The sequence below is a fragment of the Macaca fascicularis genome, chromosome 15, assembly GCF_037993035.2.
Source record: "Macaca fascicularis isolate 582-1 chromosome 15, T2T-MFA8v1.1".
NCBI classification, from domain to species: domain Eukaryota; kingdom Metazoa; phylum Chordata; class Mammalia; order Primates; family Cercopithecidae; genus Macaca; species Macaca fascicularis.
The window spans coordinates 9,770,889-9,787,785 of record NC_088389.1 but is presented as its reverse complement, the minus strand read 5'-3'; the positions used below and the strand labels follow the sequence as shown (position 1 = coordinate 9,787,785).

The window sequence follows — 16,897 nt, the reverse complement described above, 5'->3', positions numbered from 1 at the left end:
AGGCCCGGGCCTAGGCCTGCTGGCTCTGGCCACCCACCGCCCACTGCAGCACCAGCTGCAGGACCTCCCCGTCCGCCTCGGTGCTACAGATGTGGCCAGGCGTCCCCAGGAGCAGGGCCATGACTCTGGGAACCACCTGTGTACACTTCTCCTGGTTCTGCTTCCAGTAAATGCAGGCCAGGTTGGCGTACACAGCCACCACCAGGAACGGGTCCCCGAAGCTGCCCTCCAGGGCCCCCAGTGTTTCCTCCAAGTACACCCGGGCCTGGGACAGCTTGAGCCTCCTGCTGCACAGCCGCCCCAGAAGGAAGCAGAGCCTGGCCAGGGCCATGAGGAGGCCACCTTTCTTGGCCGCCCCTCGGGCCTGTGCCAGGCGCCCAGTCAGCTCCTCCTCGTCGCTAAAGCTGCTGAACATGCTGCTCAGCCATGGCAGCGCCAGGTTGTACAGGCCACAGAAGCTGGCCTTGAATCCAGAGGTGTTCAGGAACAGCAGCAGTGAGCTCATGACCTCTGGATCCTCCCAGTTGTCCTCAGCTTCCAAGCAGAAGGAGGGCTCCTTGGGGTCATGCAAGCTCACATTGCTGGATGCTACACAGAGACCCCAGGACGCTGGCTCCTGGGGGCAGCCTGGGCAGGTCTTGCATTGTTCCAGAACATTCTTCACCTTCGGCAGGGTCTCCTGTGGCTCCAGGCCCAGGCAAGGTGGAGGTATTTCTGAAAATCACAAAAACACCTAGACAGATTAGAGTCCAACAGTGAGTCCTTGGTCCACTTGGGGCAGGATCCCCGCATCCCCGTCCTCTGTGTCCCTGGCGCAGCTTGCCATGAGCCCTTGAGAATTATGCGCAATGCAAACCCAGGGTCTGGAACACGTACGATCTCCGGGGACACAGAGAACACGCAGGCCCGTGGCCCTGCTACAAAATCACCTACAAAATCACTCTCCTACAAAATTGACTCTCCTACAAAATCACCCTCCTGTCCTGCTTTGTCGCCCACCTGATAGCATGGTTTTAGGAGACTATGTCAGCTCAGTGATCCCTCAGAGATGCCTTTCCCTTTAGATAGAATCAAAGCCTTCTAACTGGACCCATGTATATGCAGCACTACAACTACAAATGTAACTTTTGTCAGCATATTGGGCCCCCCGGTGGGGTACAGGAATCCATGAAATCCTCAACAGCCAATCAGAGCTATTGATCAGCTCAAAAGCTGCTATGCAAAATTGGTAAAGCCACTGACGGCACAGGACAGGGGTGTTGTACCCATGTACCCAGCTCCGTGCAGGGAAACGGACCATCCCTTCAGGAAGGATGGGAAAGCTTCCAGGCCCCTGTGGCCACCTTCACCTTGGATGGTCTGAAAACCTGAAGCCCACGGTTCCTAAAGGGTTAACAAAGGCCAGACTGCTCAAGCAGCCCACTGGTGTCTGCTGGTTTTGGTGGATTCCTAGCCAAAGCCCCCTCCCAGAGGTGAGCAAACAAGCGCATTTCCTCTTGGAAAACCTGGGATGAAAGGAGGCATTACTGGGAAGGGAAAAACTAGATTTAAACAGACTCTCTGTTTCAAGCTCACATGTAAAACTATTTTCAATACAAACTGTCTCCTTATTCATCTGTAAAGCCTTGGAATTAAAAAAATAAATAAATATGATTTAGAGGCAAATGTGACTTGACTACACTAGATTAGCTAAGAAATCTCCCCCACCCGGCAGAGGCACACAGCCCCTCCCAGCCACTACCCTGGCCTCCGGGGCAGCTGGAGAGCCACGTGCCTTTGCTCCAGAGACTGTGGCAGAGGGTGGAACCACCCCCTCCCCAAGGCAAACCTACAACAGTCTTCCCTTCCCCAGTGGCTTCCCGGGCCTCCTCTGGGACCTTGTGCCTGCATCCCAAATGTACTGGGATGGATCCCATTCCCAGGGAACTTCCAAGGGCCCTTGGTGCATCCACATCACCAGGCTGTCCACATGAGGACCCTGTGTGAGGGGAAGCGACAGAGCCACAGAGGGGAGACGGGAGGGCCTCCCTGAATCAGCCCCTCAGGAAGGAGCAGACCCTTCAGGGACCTCAGTTGAGGCCCCTGCAACCTAAGACTCTGAATTCTGCTCCCCGCTGAGGGCTGTGTGGCCTCCCATCTCTGAGGCAGAGCACAGGGTGAACTGCAGCTTCTCCAGGTCATGAAAAAGGAACCCACAGCTACATGTGGGCCCCAGCAGTGGAAAGGATGCCCCACCTCGGTCGGGGACCAGGCGGGGGTCAGCATGTTCATTGGAAGAAGTGTGGGACCCCACAGCCTCCAGTGCCAGAGTAGACGGGAGGTTCAGGCCCACCTCAAGCGATGTCCCTCAAATCCCCGGCCCACACCACAGAGGTGTGACAGCCGCATCCAATGCCCACTGTACTCACCTCTGTCCCCTCCCCCGGCGTTACTCCAAGGCCCAGCTCATAACCAGAGGAAGCCTGAACCACGGGCAAAACCTACCTTGTTCCTGCGGCTGCTCGGTCTCAGTTTCCTCTACTGAGTCTACCAAGGGAGAAAAGAGAAGCAATGAACACCCCCAGCCACCACCTCTGGGCCCATGTCAGGTTGAGCTGGTGTCGGTGTTGCAGGGTGAGAGCATTGCAGGGTGCAAGGGTTGAAAGTCATATCATCCTCTTCCCTCCTGGATCATGGGAACAACGTCACTGTGCGGTGTACACTTTCTGCGATATTGGGAGTAACATCGTCTTCTGTGCCTTGGAATATTAAGGACAATATCATGGGGGGGGCGTGTACATCTTCTGCAATATTGGGAATAATATTATCCTCTCTCTCCCTGCATACTAGGAAAGATATCACAGAGTACGTGTTCACCTCCTGCGATATGGGGATTAATACCATCTTCTCCCCTTCATCAGGAAGAGTATCACACGGCGGTGTACGGTGTCTGCAATACTAGGAGTAATATCAACCTCTCAGCCTTGGAATATTAAGAAGAATATCACAGGGTGGATGTACACCCCCTGCCATATTGGGAGTAATATCAGCCTCTCCTCTCCATGAATATTAGGAACAATATCCCAGGCTGGGTGTACGCCTCCTGCTCTATGGGGAGTCATATCATCCTCTCCCTTCCAGGATATTAATAACAATATCACAGGGTGGGTGAAGACAGCCTGCGATACTGGAATTATTATCATCCTCTCCCCCTCCAGATACTAGGAACCATATCACAGAAGAGCTGTACCCTCCCTGGGATATTGGGAGTAATATCATATGCTTCTTCTGTGAATATTAGGAGCAATATCACCGGGTGGCTGTCCATTCATTGTTATGTTGGGAGTCATGTCATATTCTACCCCTCTCAATACTAGGATCAGTGTCACAGGGTGAGTGTACACCTACTGTGGTATTAAAACTAAAATCATGCTCTCTGTCCCTAGATATTAGGAATAACATCACAGGTAGGTGTTCACCCCCTGCAGTATTAGAAGCAATAATATGATTAATTAGTAAACATCAATCATCGATTTTAATAATTATCAGGCTAGTCTCGAACTCTTGACCTCAGGTGATCTGCCCGCCTCAGCCTCCCAAAGTGCTGGAATTACAGGCGTGAGCCACGGTGCCCAGCCAACACTTCTTCACATCCCTTTTTGGACCTCAAATTTAGCATGCCAAAAACACACTTTTGATTCCCCCTGCTATAACCCACTCCTCCCATAGTCTTCCCGATCCCAATAACAGCATCTCTAGTCTTCCAGTTACTCAGGCCAAAATCCTTGACATCATCCTTAAAACTTCTTTTTCTCTCTCTTGTCATCCAACCCATTTAAACTCTCCTTTCAAAATATATGCCAGACCTAACCACTTCCCACCTTCCTCATCATTTCCAACCAGGTCCAGCCCTCATCATAGCGCTCTGGGTTACTGCAAAAGCCTCCCAATCGCCAGGAACAGTGGCTCATGCCTATAATCCCAGCACTTTGGTAGGCCAAGGCAGGTGGATCATCAGAGGTCAGGAGCTCAAGACTAGCCTGACCAACATGGTGAAACCCCTCTACTAAAAATATAAAAAATTAGCCGAGCATGGTGGTGGGCACCTGTAATCCCAGCTATTCGGGAGGCTGAAGCAGGAGAATCACTTGAACTCAGAAGGCAGAGGTTAGAGTGAGCCGAGATTGTGCCATTGCACTCCAGCTTGGATGACAAGAGCGAAACTCCATCTTAGAAGGTTAAAAAAAAAAAAAAAAAGCCTCCTAACCCACCTCTCTCCTTCCGCCTTTCACCCTGCTCTGCATTCTACCTTCCACTCTCAAACATTTCAGAAAAAAAAAAAATTATATCCACAGAGAAAGTACAAATGGGGTGAAATGTTTGGGGAATCTGAGGGAAGAGTATATGGGAATTCTCTGTACTATTTTTGCAACTTTTCCATAAGTCAGAATTATTTGGAATTCAAGAGTTAAACAAAGAAAAAAAAACACACTATCTCCCTTTGCGAATCCATCCTGTCTTTCCCCTGGCAACTTAAGGACGCTCTCAACTAACACACCTATTTTTTCATGAACACTAAAAGAACCCTTGCCGAGTTTTGACTTTCTGTGCTTGGCAGTAGAAGTGTGTGTGTGTGTGTGTATATATATGTGTATGGTGTGTATGTATATATAGAGAGGGAGAAATATATATGTGTGTACATATATAAATATATATTGTATATTTAAAATGGTAATGTGTATATATATAAATATGTGTGTGTATAGATATATATAATACATACGCCATAGCCTGTCCTTAACCAGTTCTAAACTTAGTCGGAAAAACACATACCTAAGCAGAGAATTTCAAAATAATATGATGAATATTTTGATAGAGGGATGTGTTGCTATGGAACACGCTGCTAAGACACAAAACCTCCTAGATGGGGCAATGAATGAACGAAGTTTTGCACCTATAGGCACCCCCTCTGATATCCCCTCAAATGTTTATAGTTATATGCATTTGCTTCCCCCAGGACCCCTATTTCATAAGGGTTAGTCCTAGAGCCTAGCAAGTTCCTACTACAGCTGGCACACATATGCCATTCAAGAAACAGTGGTGGAGTGAATGACGAGTTAAGAACCATTTGTCAGCCAGTGCTCAGTAATACAACATGCACTGGTATGCAAATTATATTTTTGTTGAAAACAACTGCAGGATCACAAATTATCTTTCCAGAGAAAACAAACCTCAAAAGCTTCTTTACCCTAGTAAAGCACGTTATAAGAAGCTCCCCTTATATAAAAGAAAACCTCATTCGTTATCAATGGCATGTAAACCTAATAGGCCTTCACCTCTGATGACATCTCTTCCATCCCCAGGGCTAGATGAAGGAGGTTCCAGAAATCCTGGTAGTTGTGAAGGTGGCTCCCAGCTCTGACAGTCTTGAACCCTGCGGGCACGGAGGTCACACAGCAGAAGAACAACAGAGGCAAGCATCATCAGGCTTCGAGTATGTTTGAACCACAGATGACAAATAGGCTGCAGCCAACTGAAAACACCAGAGATTCATGGTGGCCACCTGAGGGGTTGTGCTCTTAAAAAAAATAATAAATAAATAAAAATTAAAAAATTAAAAAAGGAAGGGGTCAAGAATCCATCAGGTCTGACTGAGACGTGTATCAGTGACTAACACCCCGTATGGCAAAAGTACTCCGGTGCGCTTTGGGTACTCACAGCTTCAGCAGTATTCAAAGGCGTGTGCTTCCCTAAGACTAAGCTACGGGAATACCCCCAGCAAAACTGCCAGGAGAAACGTCTCCCATGGATTTGGCTAGAAAGACAGTTGTCTTTAACAAATTAACACTGAATAAATCCTGACTTATTAGAGCCTGCGAGAAGGACATTCTCAGTGATAATGGTTATCACTACAATCTCCAAACATCTGCGATCCTGCAGGAAGGAACTGTGACAGCGCAGGCCACATGTCCAGAATGCTTCCCAGACTGCCTGTTACAGAATAAAAGAAATAACACCCCCCCCAAGAATGTCTTCACACACATTTAGCCAGTTGTTCCTTTGTGTGCATCTCTGTGCTAAAATGGCCATTCTTCCCCACAGCCTGAAGTCATATGCTAACATAAATGAGACTCACATGAAGCCAGAACCATGCAGATGCCAAGGAAACCAACACAAATGAAATGGGCTGGAGAGTGTGGCCAGGAGGATGGTAGTTCCCAGGAAGCAATTACTTCATCTCTGCCCATGAAGCGGGCAGTTGTCACTGTCCCCCAGGCCCACACCAGACACTCGAAGTAGGTTCTAACCAAACTACCTCCAACAATCAACGTAAATACACCACACAATTGGCTTCTGAAAGGACACCTTGCAACCAACAAGAAACTGTAAGCACAACTTTGACAAACTGTGCAACTAAAAACCTTGGAAAAGGATAAACACTGCCACATTTTGACTCAAATACTGTTACGTGGTAGCACTGCAATAATTCACTGAAACAGAAGAATGAATGAGGAATACGTTAATATAGGAATCACAGGAAGCATGACTAATCATTTAAAGAAATAGGTCAAGAAACTGTTAGGTTCAAATGCTACCGTGAGACACTGTCAGGGCCTTAGGCAAATTCACTTCTCTTGGTCCTGTTTCTAGGTTCATCAAAAATCAGCTTTGGACTAGGGAATCTGTTGCTTCCCAAAGCCTTCCTTCTGTGATTCCAGCCCAGACTTTAGGACTGCTCTCCCACTTGGTATATGAAAGCACTTTCTATGTAGAATAGCAAGAGTACATTTCTGTGTTGAATATGGTTTGGGACCTACTCTATGAGGCAGAATATCATCATGGAACTTTAAGCATGATGCCAAGGCGCACTCTAGATAAGGATAACACATAAGATGAGGCCATACACCTGTGCGTGCCTGGCAGGGAGATGGAGAAGTCTCATTTAATGAAGCCGGGGTGCCTGTTGCACCTGAACATCCTCAGTCCACCTCAAGTTCACAACGTCCTTCTGACATCAAACCACAGGTGTCACATACTTTTCCATACTTTCCACCCAAGATTAAAATATGCAGAGCACCGTGATAAAGACGCCTCCATTCCCAGCATGTTGGCTCTCATTCTGTAGAATTACATACTTTCGGTGCAAAATGGTGACCAGGTTGCAGCGGCAAGCAAGACTGGGCTCCGTGGGAACAGCAGGCCCTGCAGGAGTCACCATGCCTGTCGCCACAGTCTGATGCAGCTGCAGAGAAGCTGTGGCTGAGGCCATTCACTTTGTGAGAGAACCGCACAGGAGGGAAAAGGTAGGGAAGGTCGGGAAGAGGACAATGTCTTGCTTCTGAGACCAAGCCAAGCCATCGCATCCCCTGTGACTTGCATGTATACACCCAGATGACCTGAAGTAACTGAAGAATCACAAAAGAAGTGCAAATGCCCTGTCCCACCTTAACTGATGACATTCTACCACAAAAGAAGTGAAAATGACCGGTTCTTGCCTTAAGCGATTATATTATCTTGTGAAATTCCTTTTCCTGGCTCATCCTGGCTCAAAAAGCTCCCCCACTGAGCACCTTGTGACCCCCCACTCCTGCCCACCAGAGAACAACCCCCCTTTGACTGTAATTTTCGTTTACCTACCCAAATCCTATCACACGGCCCCACCCTTATCTCCCTTCCCTGACTCTCTTTCTCGGACTCAGCCCGCCTGCACCCAGGTGATTAAAAAACTTTATTGTTCACACAAAGCCTGTTTGGTGGTCTCCTCACACGGACGTGCATGACAGGCAGGTGCAGAGCCAGGGAAGGACCTGTGATGAGAACAGAAAGGAATGCATCTCCCTGTATACACACTCGGATTTTATGACAACGTGCGCAGGGGGCTGAACTGGATGCCTGAGAACATTCCTAAAAGTTCTTTTGCAGATTTTCTAAATATTGGTGTAAAATCTGAACTCAGACAAAATTTTTTTAAATCACTTCAATCAACATCTTTGTCTAGTGCTCAGCATCATGTCTACATCATCATCTAGAAAACCAACTTCTGTTCTAAGGCTCACATCCTCCTACAAAGTCCCAGGGATTTTACAAGGGAATGCACCTCTCATTCGCATCAAGAACACACACAACTACCATCCAAGAAATGCTTAATTTGCTTATATAATTTTTTAAACACCCAGATTTGAAATACAATAGAGAAGATAACTTTTTGATAGCTCTGCTTTCCAACTGCGAACTGCGGGTGGAGAAAATAACCTGCCATGATTTCTAACCAGTCAACAACCTGTCTTCCCTGGCTGCAGTAGGAGCAATCTTTCTGAGCTCAGGATGAAAAAGAACCCAGTTGGTTAGGGGACAGATAATCATCAGTTCTCAGCGGGCTTCCCCGGTCCCGAATCCCCATGTGATACGTGGAAGTAAAAAGCTATCCATGACCAGGCATCTGAACACTTATCCCACCTCGCCAACTGAGAAGGGCAGAGAGGAACTCTATCTCGGTGGCCTGCAGCACTCCTGGGCCTTGGCCTTTATTTTTCTATCTGTACAAGGGATCTAAAGGCCCGTGATTCTAGGCCACGACAGCTCTTCATACACACATACGCGAACATCACTGTGAAAAGCTGTGACACTTGGCTGATTTTCTGAAGAAATTATCTTGTATCATTTCTACTCAAGTACTCCACCTCCTTCCAGACAAGTATCTGAGGATCATGGGCTATGCCACAGCCATGTGTGTAACCTCTCCTGCTTATGATCCCTGTTCACATAGCATTTTCCAAAAGCATTTGGTGTGAAGGGACAGAAGAAAGAAGAATAAGGTTCTTTCAGCCCATTCATTCATTCATTCAACAAATATTGACTATCTATGTGCCAGGCACTGGTGATATAACAGGGAACACATATTTTTGTAGGTAGAGACAGACTATCAAAAAGAATGTTAAAGAGTGATCAATACTGTAGAGGAAAATACACCAGGAAATAGGAAAGAAGAATACCCCTAGCCACCCTACACTGGGGTGATGTTAGCGTTACAAAATGGAAACAGCGGCCAGGCGCGGTGGCTAACACCTGTATTCTCAGCTCTTTGGAAGACTGAGACAGGCAGATCACCTGAGTTCAGGAGTTCAAGATTAGCCTGACCAACACGGAGAAACCCTGTCTCTACTAAAAACATAAAAATTAGCTGGTCGTGGTGGCACACGCCTGTAATCCCAGTTACTCAGGAAGCTAAGGCACAAGAATCACTTGAACCTGGGAGGCAGAGGTTGGAGTGAGCCGAGATCACGCCACTGCACTCCAGCCTGGGTGACAGAGGAAGGATCTGTCTCAAAAAAATAAATAAATAAATAAAAAGAAAATGTAAACAGAGAATAAGATACCAAAAGAAAGAACATGAACGATTAACTGTAACGAAAGCCTTTGTAAGCTGATACTTTCCTTCCTGGATCCTTGTCCCTTACAAATGGAAAAAAAGGGCAGGAAGCGGGTAGCATCAAAATGATGTTTTAAGATGGCTTCGGGTTTCAGATGTCTGACAGCCATACTCATGTACTTCAAGGAAAAAGTTCTAGCTCTAGAAGCCATCTGGGCAATGGTTTAATGTCTTTTTTTTTTCCAGAGAGTTTTTAAATACAGGAAAACGTGTGTGTTTATTTGGCTGCTCTGTGCCCGCACACGTGCAAACTGTGCTAACAGGTTTTTCCATGTTTTGCTGAATTTGCCAGCTTGCCATAAACAGGCTTCCATGTCTTAATTGTCTATAAAGAGCACAGACACACAAAAATGCAAATCAAGACTAGGACAGACACGTCCTTTGTTCTTTGAATAAATACTGCCAATGCCCAAAATACTTTCTCCATCACACTATCTATATGGAATTCAAGTTCCTTCCAATACCATGAGTAACGTCAGTGATAGACTATGTTTAGCCATAATGACCCATTAGCATTCTTTTTCCTCTAAAATGTTGAAATAATAACATTGAGTGTGCACTCACGAGGTGCCAGGCTCTGAGTTTGATCTCATTTGGTTCTCGTTGAAATCCTGTAAGATCAGTACCATATTCTCTCATTTTTCATAGATGAGGAAACTAAGGCAGAGAAAGGCTAAGTAAGTTGTCCATGGTCACAGGTATTTAGGAACTCTTCTCCAAACTTTCAAAAGTTAACTACTGCCACTATTACACATGGTTTTTGTTTGTTTTTGTTTTTTTTGAGATAAGGTCTTGCTCTGACCAGGCTGGAGTGCAGTGGCGTGATGATGGTTCACTGCAGCCTCCACTTCCCAGGCTCAAGTGATTCTCGCACCTCAGCCTCTCCAGTAGCTGGGATTACAGGCATGAGCGACCACACCTGGCTAATTTTTTAATTTTTATTTTTTGTAGGGATGGGCTTTCACCATGTGGCCCAGACTGGTTCCAAACTCTGGGCTCAAGAGATCCTCCCAGGTCGGCCTCCCAAAGTGCTGGGATTACAGGTGTAAGCCACTGTGCACAGCCCTACAAATGTGACTTGTACAAAGTCAGAGCAGTGAGCAGGAAGAGAACAGAGACTTCAGCGAGTCTCCTGGCTGTGGCAACGCCATATCCCTCCTCCATACCGTAATGTGTCTACACTCACCAAGCTCCTAGACGTTGAAGGCAGGCCAGCTCAGAGACGAAACAGCAGTCAAGAAAGAGAAGATGCAGACATGCGTCTTGATTTCGGCTCGAGCGTGCCTCTCTGCCCTGCAGCTGCACAGGCAGAAACCAGGGGCCGTGAGTCTCAGGCAGTGTGTTTGGTTCCTGGCTGGTAATTTTTTGGGAGACCATCCCATACAATTAGTGTTACACTTCTCAAAAAGGAAGTGTGAGTTTTATAGAAAAATCGATTCCATTTGGGAGAAAGGCCTAATAAAACCACAAAAGGATAGCACATTCATACAACAACAAATTCAATTCATCTGTCACAAACTGAAATCCCAAAGCCCTCTGGGCACACAGCTGTTTTTCTGAGCTGAAATTCAACTCCAGTTGAGAAACAGGTCAACTTTTCTAAAAAGATTCTTTTTCACATGCCTTAAATAAAAATTCCTTTCCCTCACTTGTCATTTTCCAGATTTAATGACTCTGTTGGCCTTTCTCTCATTTAGGCCATGAACACTGACTGCATGTCTGCTACGGCCCGGACTCCAAGGGAGGCACCCTAGGGAACACAGATGACCGCAGCACAGCGACAACCTCAAGGAGCACACACGGGGAAGGCAAGATGATAGAATCGAAGACTTCACACAGAAAAGAACTTGGCATCCATACCCCGTCCCATTTCTAGAAAACAACGATGCTGACTTAGGAACATTTACCGAACAGCCTGCAGTGTAGAGGCAGCACGAGGGGGCTCCATGCGGGGAAGAGCCCCTTCAGAAGGGGGCGGGCAAGCAACGTGGAGGCAGGAGACGCCCCCATGCACAAGGGCCAGCCTGGGGGCCTGCAGAAATGGCCATGCATCTGGGAAGAGGGAGAGAGGACAAGATACTTAAATGCTCCAAAACGAATAGAAGCCTCCCAAGAACCTCCCCCGAAATGGGGCAGGGATTTACAAAAGACCAAACCGAGCATGCGCAGTTACCTGAACATAGCGCCACCAGAGCAAGCTATCAAGGAAGAAACAGGGTCACTAGAAGCCTGAGCCTCTACTCCCAGCTCTGCGACTCATTCACCCGATGACCTTGGTGAAGGCTCTTAGCTTCTGTGAGCCACAAGAGAATCACGGGAAAACAGAAGATATGAAAGTGCTCTACCTTTTTCACAGAACTGCTGAGGGAATAAAATCAGATAACGGATTTTAAAATTCTCTGTGAATTACAAAGCAAAATGCAACCGTATGAAATCATTCTTAGCATTAATAACAGCACTGTAAAATTAAGAGTTAAGAGTTAAGACCACAGCATTTTCCATCCCCCGACTCCCGAGAGAAATAGTGAGTCCAGCCAATGTATTTGGGCAACCCCAGTATCTAGGCTTTGAGAGTCTCAAACAGCTCATGAACTCTGACAGTATCACTCCAGCCCAGTGCTCATTAAGTTCTCCAAGACAGCCAACTGACCTAAAAAACTACAGCTTTTTCAGCTGGGCTTGAAGCCCTCCAAGCTCACAGCACAGCTCAACAATGAAGAAGAGGTTTTCTGCCACTAGACTCAAAAGCTGGCTTTCGTAGTTTCCCATAGAAAGAACATTCAAGGCCAGGCATGGCGGCGCATGCCTGTAATCCCAGCAATTTGGGAAGCCGAGGCAGGAAGATCACCTGAGGTCAGAAGTTCAAGAACAGCCTGGCCAATATGACAAAGCCCCATCTGTACTAAAACTACAAAAATTAGCCGGGCATGCTGGCGGGCACCTGTAATTCCAGCTACACAGGAGGCTGAGGCAGGAAAATCCCTTGAACTCAGGAGGTCGAGGTTGCAGTGAGCTGAGATCACGCCACTGGACTCCAGCCTGGGTGACAAGAGCGAAAGTCCATCTCAAAGAAAAAAAAAAAAAAGAAAGAGCATTCTTTTTTGCTGATGTTAAATTTCCTGTGCTTAACACAGAGAAATCATACAACACTGAAATCCCGAAAAATATATCATAAAAAGCATTTAGTGACTAAAGACATTCAATATAACCTGTAACAGTGAGTTCCCCTCCTCTTTCCAGCCAGCTCCACTAACACTGTGACCCTTAACAATGCTTTCACGAACACAGAGGAAAATTAATAGGACCGCTTACCCCTCTCAGCTGACAGCTAAACCACTGTTTCTCCCTGGGCTCACTAAAGATGACCTTTACCCAAAACCAGGCTGCAACGACCCTGTAGATGTTGACTAACAATTTCAAAATTCCCATATTCTTTGTCCACTCCTAAGGAAGATGAACTGAAGCCAGGTGTCTCCAAGTCAGAACTAACAGAGGCCTTAAACATCAGATGGCCCATTCCCTTCTTTGACAACCGGGGGATCTAAAGCTGAGCTTATGGAAGAAAACAGCCTGTTTAGTAACAAAGCGAAAACCGAAGCCTGGTCACCCAACATCTGGTCCGGAACTCCTGCGACAATCCAGCACCCATACAGGATGAGTCTCCCTAACCAGAAACTCCAAAATCCACAACTTTTGAGTGCCGACGTGACGCTCAACGAAATGTTCATTGGAACAGCTCAGACTGGATTTTTGAATTCAGGATGCTCAACCAGCAAGTATAATACAAATATTCAAAAATCCAAAAATGTAAAGAAATCTGAGACACTTCTGGTTCCAAGCAGTTTGGATGAGGGATATTCAACGTGCATTTTTTTTTTTTTTCCTCTAATGAAGGAAATTAAAAACGAGGCCCAAGCAAAGTCATTCAATCCATACTAAAGTCATTCAATAGTTTAATTAGTACCCATTTAAAGTTAAGTTCTACCCGCAGATATTTAAAAGGATGAATACATACATGCCTATAATTCCAGAACTTTGGAAGGCCGAGGTGGGAGGATCACCTGATGTCAGGAGTCCAAGACCAGCCCGGTCAGCATGGTGAAACTCCATTTCTACTATAAATGCAAAAATTAGCCAGGCGTGGTGGCGCACACCTGTTATCCCAGCTACTCGGGAGGCTGAGGCACGAGAATCGCTTGAACCTGGGGGAAGCAAGTTGCAGTGAGCCGAGATCACACCACTGTACTCCAGCCTGGACCACAGAGCAAGACTCTCTGTCTCAAAAAAAAAAAAAAAAAAAAAAGAAAGAAAATTTAAATTGTGTTTTCACATGGAGCCCATGTTCCCAGAACACAAACCCTGCTCTGTGCTCCAAGGGCACGCAGGGTGCCCCTTTATCTTAATGCTCACCATATTCCATGGCAGCCATTGGCACGTGCCCTCCATCACACTAGACTTCCTGCGCATGAGGCAGGGATCATATATTATTACCTTTCTGTCCCCAATGTCTGGCCTAGAAGACACTCAGTAAATGATTCCTGAATTAAGTCACTTACTAAAATATGTTAAACTTGTATTAACAAAATTGATTTAATAAGTTTGCCAATGCAGCGTTCATACCACACAGCTTAAATCTCAACCTGCGGATTTGTCTTGTGTTCTGCTAGATTATCACCTATTAACATTCAGGAAGCACCTAGTATGTGCTAGGCATTACTAATTGCTGGGGACCTAGCAGTGACAAAACAACATTCCTTGTTCAAAGACAAGTTCTAGTATAAAGAGGAATAGAAGGAACAGGCTAGATTGATGAGAGAGCTAAGAAAAGGACAGGCTGCCATGGGAAGCACCTGGTCTTGTCTGGATGGTACACAGTTAACGAAGTCTGAGTGCTTCGTATAGCGTAAGATCATCTCCTCCAAAGAAGCGAACGAAGCTTTGATTCCCCAGTACCAGAAGTCACCATAAAGGTGTGCACAGCCACATGCTTAGTGTAGGAAGTGAAACCAAACGAACAAACAAAGCTCCAACTTCCAGACGCAATGGTCCAATTATGAAATCCTCTGGCTACGTTCAATTGAAATTCAAGGTATTCAAGAGGCCAATATTTAAGGGATAAATTAACCCAACCACTTAAAACTAAAGTAGTCAAGGGGTAAAGGTATAGTACCTTTTACAAATTTATTAGCTCTTAATATTTACATTTAAATATGACGACGATGGTATAATAACTTTATTAACCAGTTATTATGTGAAAGGCACGAAACTAAGCACTTTACACACACATTTGCACGATCCTGTGAGATGATAATGACCTCTTGTCATCCCATTTCATAGATGAAAGTTAGTTTTATATAAGCTTAAAAACTTGCCCCAAATGACACAACTACTTAGCAAAACCCAGGCAGCCTGGCTCCATAGGCCTTGTTTAAAGAAGTAATATTTATAAACTGTCCAGCACAGCGGTGGTACAAACAAGAGTTCAATAAATGCCTAAAGGGTACTTCATACCCAAAATCGTTTCCCGCCAATTAAACTAGACTTACTCTGGTTCTGCATAACCAACTGTCAAATTATTGTTCCATGAAGAAAAGGTGGAATGGGTAGAGATCAGGAAAGAGTGAATAACTGCTAAATATACTTGATGGCAGGTAGTAACAGGAGGTGGCATTTAGGCTGTTTCCACATTTGTTTGGGTAACGCTTTTTTTTCACAGTTCTAAAGCACAAGAGCCATTCTAAGCTGGTGAAAGCATAAGGCATGTCTATGATCCAGGACTCCAATTCACTGTGGATCAGTGGATCTCAACCTTTACGGTATATCAGAACCACCTGGGGGTTTTTAACAGCACTAGAGCTGCCCAGGCTCCATTCCTACAGATTCTATTTCAACTGGTCTGGAGTAAGCAAGCATGCTTTTTTCACAGCCCCCAGGAGCAGCTAGGTTTGCAAACCACTGTCCAAGATGCTCTCACACTTCCACTCAGTTCAACACACACTCACTGAGATTCTAAGCACTATGAATCGGGCTAAGTTAACAAGTCAGGCTCCACTCCCTAATAATATTGGCAAAGAAACCAACATCAGAGATATATTCCAGTCCAAACCAAACAAATTGCCAGGTGAAAAAAATGCCCTGGCATAGTTTGCCATACAGAACAGCTTCCTGTATCTTCCCGGTCAGTAGCCTAGAGACTGACTCTGAGCCATGAGAATTCAGAGTCAGAGAAAAATGCCAGTCTGAGGCATCTGCCGTACTTCTATCACACCCCCAAAAGCGCCCAGCTACATTTCACATCCACTGTCCTAACAGGGGTTGAAACAGGGAAGAGCAGTGCAATACAGAAAACAGAGCCTGCTGGGCATCAAAAGGCTGCAGAATTCCAGTCCTAGCCCTGCTATCAATCGGTCTGGTCACTTCTCTCTGGTCCTGGTGTGGCCAACAGTTACGTGAGAGGGTGAGGCATAAAAACAGATGTCAGGCAAGCTCCAGCATCCAAAATACATCGAAATTAAAAAGCATTAAGGTGATATCAAGGAATGTATGCCATCAACCAGAAAAGTAACGGAAATATTCCTTTTCCCATTCTTAAGAAATCAAAAGTGGAAGCAGAAAATTGAGCAATCAGCCTACTAAGTTGACTGCGGCAACAGAATACACTCACGGATTCTGTTCACAAAAGGAGGGGTGACAGACCAAAAGGAGAACTGCAGAGCGTCCCTCTCTCCTCTGTCCACCCATGACACCAGCACGTGAGTGCGTCCACCAGCAGCGCCCAGTCTCCTGTCCCACTGGCGCCAGAGTCCACTCACCGCAAGCCTACTAAGTGCCACATGTGCTAGGATGCTCCCTCATCTCATCACCATAGATATCCCTGCTGGACGTGAGTATGTGACAGACGAAAATCACGGAGGCCTAGGGAAGTTGAGATCCGCATTCCCACTGCGGTGAGGGTGTGCTTGAGAGGGACCCCACGGCTGGGCCCTCCATGCCGCTCTCCTCAGTAATCACTCCCAGACCAGAGCAGCGAGGGGGAATTTTCTTTCTCTCACTATTTTCAGCCTCTTGGCTGACCCAGCATTCCCCAGAAAGCTATCGAGTTCTGGCAGCTCTGAGGCCACAAAGCCACAAAGGCACGGGACACAAAGCCCATCTGTCTCTAACGGGTCTTTTACTTTGTCATGCTGATCATTTCTAAGAGCAGATGGGTTAAAAAAGACTTGGCAAGTTACCACGAAATGACCCCTCCACTCCTTCCTGGGGGAAGGCTGACTAGTTAGCAGTCAGGCCGGCTTTCTTCCCCCACTCCCTGCATTCCTGTCCCCAAGGAGCCACAGACAATCCCACCAAATAGAGGCAGGAGACAGCCTCCTCCTTCCTACAGCTGGAGGGGGAAGGGTCCTCTCAGGCCTTTCTAACTGCATGAAAACCAAACTGTGAGCTGTACTGACCCGGGCCTCACCCATGTTGCAGGCATGTACAACAAAG

The 16,897-nt window shown here is 46.4% G+C and overlaps 1 protein-coding gene across 3 annotated transcripts; it reads right to left on the bottom strand.

Annotated features, from left to right (window-relative positions):
- Positions 1–10: 10 nt before the first annotated feature.
- LOC141406905 (SH3 domain and tetratricopeptide repeat-containing protein 1-like) lies at positions 11–13,678 on the bottom strand. 3 transcript variants are annotated; one of them, XM_074016113.1, is made up of 6 exons: positions 12,351–13,678; positions 11,583–11,607; positions 11,317–11,461; positions 5,316–5,557; positions 2,485–2,526; positions 11–714 (listed from the first exon to the last, which is right to left on the bottom strand). In XM_074016113.1, the coding sequence occupies exons 4-6, from the start codon at positions 5,461–5,463 to the stop codon at positions 11–13; spliced, it is 894 nt and encodes a 297-aa protein (XP_073872214.1). In that variant the 5' UTR covers positions 5,464–5,557; positions 11,317–11,461; positions 11,583–11,607; positions 12,351–13,678. The 3 variants fall into 3 exon arrangements, 2 of the variants coding, with proteins under 2 accessions (XP_073872214.1, XP_073872213.1); XM_074016112.1 differs by lacking the exon at positions 12,351–13,678 and having other exon boundaries at positions 11,583–11,671; XR_012424185.1 differs by lacking the exons at positions 11–714; positions 2,485–2,526; positions 5,316–5,557 and having other exon boundaries at positions 10,345–11,461; positions 11,583–11,770.
- Between the last annotated feature and the right edge of the window lie 3,219 nt (positions 13,679–16,897).